The following is a 6,000-nucleotide window of genomic DNA, read 5'->3' as shown; positions in this document are numbered from 1 at the left end:
GATAAAAACAGTGATTATTTCCAAAGGCATAAATGTAACAACAGATCCACCGGACAGATTATAGGATTACCGAAATGGCTTAGAGTGAAGGTGTGTGGTGGGACGTGCTAACTTACGGGAGATTAATTAATTCGTGAACAAGATCAGTGTAATAATTCAGTGGGTTCACATGACATTGACTTCTCCAAGACGGAGGTTCTTTGCCAGCCAACCGGCTACCATGAGAGATTCGTTCATGAGGCCATCCACATATACAAGCACAGAGACAATTTCATGCGAGAAGATGGATTCTGGTTTAGCAACCATTGGAAAGATGTTTTAAACCATTTCGGTTCTAAATTAATTGTATTTTACGGTGACCGTCAGACCGCAGCTCTTTCGCTGGCATTGTGACTGTTTCTCTCACCCCCTCCTCCCTTCCGAGCATGGAATGACTCGTCTGCCTGAATGTAGCTGTCCGTGGTGCTGGTGTTGAGGGGAAGAAAAAACCGCCACTTTTCACCATATAACATTGATATATAACGACGTATTGTTAGTTGCTCAGCTGATTGGAGAGTATATAGAGTTTATTGATAACATTGAGGAGCTTATATTTTAGTTTTTTATTGGTTTACTATATGGTATTCATTATTTAGTGTAATGTATAACCAGTTACTGTATGATTAATAGCTCAGCTTATTGAAGAATATATTAAGTACATTTATTATATTGATGTGAAATGGACTTAGTTTTTTCACATCGGTTTACTTTATGATAGTTGGTTAGTTGGAGGCCTTTATCGTCCATATACTAAATGCCTCTGTTGATATGTAAACTTTGACTTTAACACAGCTATTTCTGTCACAAGCTAATTCCTCTGCTATTTCAATGCTAAATTCTCCTGCTCTGATATGTAAACTCCTTTGTCAAGGCTCTTCACGCCTCTCACCGAGCTTAAAAGACGCTATTATTTACTTTATGATAGTTCATAGTTGGAGGCCTTTAGCGCCCATATACTAAATGCCTCTGTGGATATGTAAACTTTGACTTTAACACAGCTATTTCTGTCACAAGCTAATCCCTCAGCTTTTTCAATGCTAAATTCTCCTGCTTTGATATGTAAACTCCTTTGTCAAGGCTCTTCACGCCTCTCACCGAGCTTAAAAGACACTGCGAATCTTAGCAGCGTTAATTGAAGCTCTGTCGTTCCGACAGTTCTGTTCTTTCACCTGAAGGCTACTTGTGTTGCGGCCGAAACGTCGTTAGAATTTTATTGTCTTATTTTATTTCATTATTTTATTCTCATTCTACATGACTTTACCGAAAGAACCAAAGAAGAGGGTGCCATCTGTTGACCAGGAGAGATAATTACGGGTATGGGTGCGTTATGTAACATCCAACCATAACGGGGGGCGTAACTGCACTAAAGGTCAGAGGCGGGGATCAGTCGGGAAGCTCATAAGAAACCTGCTCGAAGGTTCTAGAAGGGGGCGTGGCTGGAGGCGGGGCTTGGCCATGACGAGGAGTATATGATCCCGGGGTACCAAATAATACCAAATGGCCGAGACAAATAAATATTTTATTTCTGGGACACTATTTTTTCCAGGGGTGTAACTTAACTATCCATCAATCTGAAATCAGTGCTCCTCCATGATGTTGAAACGCAGCGAGGACGATTGCGCCGAAACCCTGAACGCTCGTACGCACTGTAGTGCTTCGTGTACAGCTCGTCGAGATAAGTCGATTCCCGCATCGCCGACCATCAACAGACTAAAAATGATTTTTAAAGTGAGTTTTGGGGGTTTTTATGTTGTTGTTGTTTCCTATCTACGTGACTTTACCGAAAGATTAAAAAAAATTTGAAGACTAAAAATGACTGCATCACGGACATTATTCGAGAGCCGAGGTACTATGGTACCCCGGGGTACCGCCATAAGGTTCATATAAGCGGGACGTGACCGGAGGTTCGGGGCTGTGGTGGGGGTCTGAGTCCTGGCTGCCGTCACTGTCTTCGCCGCCATCTCTTCTTCATCGCCCGGCCGCATGGCCGATCTGCTGTACGTCTCCCATCGTCATCGTCGCTGTATCAGTCAGCCAGCTGTGTAGTTTAGACGCCAGCGATGGGGCCGTATGAGTGGGTCAGCCATGCGTAGCCCAGTGTGTATACGTCGCTCAGTGATTGTGCCTGTCAAGTGTGAGGAATAAACAAGGAGCCCTCTACACGTCGCTCCCTGCAGCAGTGTGGCCGTTAGCATTGCGCTGTGCTACAAACCCGGTAACCCGAGTTCAATCCTCGCTCACGGCTAACACCACCAGTGACGATGTGAACCGATCCTGTGCCTCCCCTAGGTCGACTCAGCCTCAAACGAGTACCTTGTGCGGTGTGTAAAAACATCGCCGATGGGGAGACAAAGGCGGCCGGGCGTGGTGCTGCCCACCCACTCCCTCGTGTGCCACAGTGCCGGCCTTCATTGGTGCTGCTACTCGCTAAGAGCACTTGCCCCAACAGTCTAAGACTATACGGGGTATATTTTTTGTGAGTCGGTGTTTGTCTGAGTGTGTGAGTGAGTGTGTGAGAGTGTTTGTCTGAGTGTGTGTTTGAGAGTGTGAGTGTGTGTGAGTGAAACTGAGTGTGTGAGAGTGAGAGTGTGTGTGACGATTATCTGAACCAGTCCAGGGCCTCCCCTAGGTCGACTCAGCCTCAAATGAGAACCTGGTGCAGGGTGTAGTGAACATCGCCACTGGGGAGACAAAGGCGGTCGGGCGTGTTGGTGCTGGGCACCCACCCCCTCGTGTGCCACAGTGGCGGCCCTCATAGGCACTGCTCGCTAGCAGCACTTGCCCCTACAGTCTGTTACAGGCTATAGGGAGATATTTGTCTTTGCAGAGTCTACGTGAGTCTAACTCTAAGTGTGTATCTATTAATACACAGACACAAAGGCTCCCCACATGTTATACACACGCTCACTCGCTCACACACTCACATACTCACTCACACACTCAAACACTCACTCACACGCTCACTCGCCCACACACTCACATACTCACTCACTTGGTCAGAGACATACATTCACATACTCAATCACACTCACACACTCATCTCACTCAATTACTCACACATTCACCCACTCACACACTCACCCACACACTCACACACTCACCCACAGATTAACACACACACACATTAACTCACACAAAGTGACTTAGTCACACATTCATTCACACACTCATTCACCAAACAACAACCGCCATTCGCCACTAAGTGGCGGTGATGTCACCACGACGCTTGTGCGAGGCTATGTGCACGTTGAGGTCACGTGAAGTGTTGAAAGCCTGCTGGCAGGAGGTCACGGGGCAGACCCAGGTGCCACGGGTCGAATGACTGAGATGAGTGGCCGATGCACCATCTGTGCCCCCTACTGTGCCAACTTGCTGTGCTTTAGCCACCCGGCGTTCTGCTCATTGTTGTGAGCGTCGCTCCTCCCCCTCTCCGTTGTTGTTGGAGGGCGACTGCCTCCAACTGCCCAGTAGAGTCCTTCAAGAGCCTCCTCCACAGAGGCTGATAATGACACCGCTGGTACCAGTCATCGGCAAGTCCACTCAGCTCCTCATCCTCCTGTACCATCTCTTCTCCACGTTTCACAAGCATAGAGAAGTGAGGGAATGACTGTGGCCGAGAAGACCTCAAAATTCGTTCAGAGCGACAGACCAAGTAGCTTCCACACAGCATTATGCAACCGATGAAAAGATAATGCCATACAACTGATTCGGAGCGAGACCTCTGCTGGTTAACCGAAGCCAATCATGAATACACTGCCCAGGTATGGGAAACTCCCCACAACTTCCCCATCACCAATTGGGAGTGTTCGATGGTACAAAATACCCAGGCAGGAGCTTAGTTTTGGTGGGGCTGATGATAAGGCTCCACCTCTTAGCAGGAAAGCTCAAGGTTCAGCAGCAACACCTCCAACTCCTCCTCTGAGCAAGCAGCAATTACCAGATCGGCAAACGTAACATGGTTGAGCAATAGGGAGAAATCCCTTGACCACACCTGGGCATTGATCTGCCTCCAATTGTAGCTGTAGCAGATAGAAGGCTTCAGGAAGTACGTGGTAAAAATAGATGTAAATTAATGTGGGAGCCAGAGGACATGCCTGTCGCACCCGAAGGTGTAGAGGGAATGGCTCCGACTCCCGGCCATGCAGTTTTACCCAGGCGGCAAATAATATGAAATCCTGCAGTCACAAACGCTGTAAGTGAAAATAAGTAATGTAATAATAGGAAGGTGATATTTTAAAAAAATTGTGTATTTGAACGTGAGTTCACACAATAACAAAGAAGATATTTTAACGTGAGTTGACACAAGAATGAATATGAAAGCAATGGGCAAGTTATGAGGAAAACATATTAGGTGTACGATTTGTATGGTGTGTATGGCATTGTGACAAATGCAACATTTATGAAAATGTTTTTAGCTACGTGATGTAACAGGTGAGCTGCCAGACCATTGAAAATCACCCCCTGCCCCGCAACCCTCCGCATTCCCCCTGCCACCCCTCCCCCACGAGCCCCAACATCGATTCCCTACACAACATTCATAAATACAGTTACACATCATCGGAATCACCACGCTCATCAGAATCTCGGAGCCGCGTTCACCCTTGGCTTCGTGTGGGGTTCACAGAGAGAAAGCTCCCCGCTCATTGTCGTCTCAGTCAGGCTCAGAGTCGGTGCCGGTGACAGGAGCTCTTGAGGTGAAATGCACCGGGCTGCTGTGCGAGTCGTGCGTGGGGCAGCTCCATCTGTTGCAGCGCCAGCGTCGCCTCTCCGCTTAAATCTACAAACGCAGGCCTTCTCTGGGAGTCCATTTGCTCCTCAGCTCCTGCTTCCCCTCCTCACTGAAGTCATTGCACTCCACCCTGCAGCACAGAGAGAGGCTCACGCTGACACGGGTTCACACGGAGACTCGGGCAGCTCCGCACCGTTCGAGACCCATGCAGCCCACAACAACCACTCTGGATTAAGGTCTCCTCATGCTATTAGAGCTGCTTCACCATACTTTACCACGCGGGTCAGTGCAGGTCTGTGATGGCAGAGACTGCAGATCTAGGATCGTAGAATAGTTCAAGGGTGGATTGTGCTGCACACTGCAGTCTGTTGCCCGCAACTTAGCTCTGCTGCCTATAACGCCTGTGGTTATGTGCGGTGGTTTATCTGATGACGGTTGCTTGTGTTGCAATCGAAACGTTTATTATATTATTATTTGATTTTATTTTCTACGTGACTTTACCGAAAGAACCAAAGAGAATATTAAATGGACTGGAATACACTCCACTACCCACCCCACACTTCTGGCAATGGCTCTCATAGCACACAAACATGCTATCAAGGTCTATTGCCCAAAACGTTGCCTTTTCAATGTTTTATTCTGCTAAGGCAACAGTGTTAATGACGAATCAAAGTTGTTTTGTCTGTAGCAACAATCAGAGCGCGTATGAGACACGAGCAGCATAACTTACCTGAGCTCCCTCAATGCTTTGTTGGTGATTATGATGTCATGGAGAGCTGGGATCGATTTGTCCTTCAGTGAGCAGCCTATCAGACTACAGGGAAAGAAGAGGAACTGAGTGGGGTGAAACTGGAAAATAAAGCGTGTACACACCCACAAGAAATGGAGAGCAACTCAACATCTTTTAGTACAATAAGGGTGGAAATCTCGTATAATCAGCTAAACAGAGGGAGGGAGTAATCATTTCGTACCAAGGAACGCAACCCTATTTGTCTATTAATTGTTTAATGCGGCTGTCCAAAACGGCATTTTACAGGAACGTAACCCACCGCATTTGGCGAGGTCTGCCTCTGCAATATATTGTATTAAGCATCACGCTGGTCTATGAAAGGCCACTAGATACAGGCAGAGGAGCCAGAATCTAAATCTGAATATTTATTAATAGAAAATCCGAAAATCTATAAAGCTCTTTTCACAGATGTCCACGCTAGCCATCACAAGGCAAAGGCTGG

The 6,000-nt window shown here is 47.1% G+C and overlaps 1 protein-coding gene across 5 annotated transcripts in view; it reads right to left on the bottom strand.

The window, feature by feature from the left end:
- Positions 1–4,268: 4,268 nt before the first annotated feature.
- LOC142923045 (ribonuclease inhibitor-like) overlaps positions 4,269–6,000 on the bottom strand; it is a 46,897-nt gene continuing 45,165 nt past the window's right edge. For all 5 annotated transcript variants that reach the window (XM_076063984.1, XM_076063982.1, XM_076063981.1 and 2 more), the window contains 2 exons: positions 5,499–5,582; positions 4,269–4,898 (listed from right to left, as the gene is read on the bottom strand). In XM_076063984.1, the coding sequence (XP_075920099.1) occupies positions 4,817–4,898; positions 5,499–5,582 (166 nt within the window). In that variant the 3' untranslated portion in view covers positions 4,269–4,816. The remainder of the gene's footprint in view (positions 4,899–5,498; positions 5,583–6,000) is intronic.

Source organism: Petromyzon marinus, unplaced genomic scaffold (genome assembly GCF_048934315.1).
Source record: "Petromyzon marinus isolate PM22_M1 ecotype Great Lakes invasive population unplaced genomic scaffold, UKy_Petmar_22M1.pri1.0 PM_Scaffold_25, whole genome shotgun sequence".
Lineage (NCBI taxonomy): Eukaryota > Metazoa > Chordata > Hyperoartia > Petromyzontiformes > Petromyzontidae > Petromyzon > Petromyzon marinus.
Note: the sequence above shows the minus strand (reverse complement) of the source record. Positions and strands in the feature narration are given on the sequence as shown.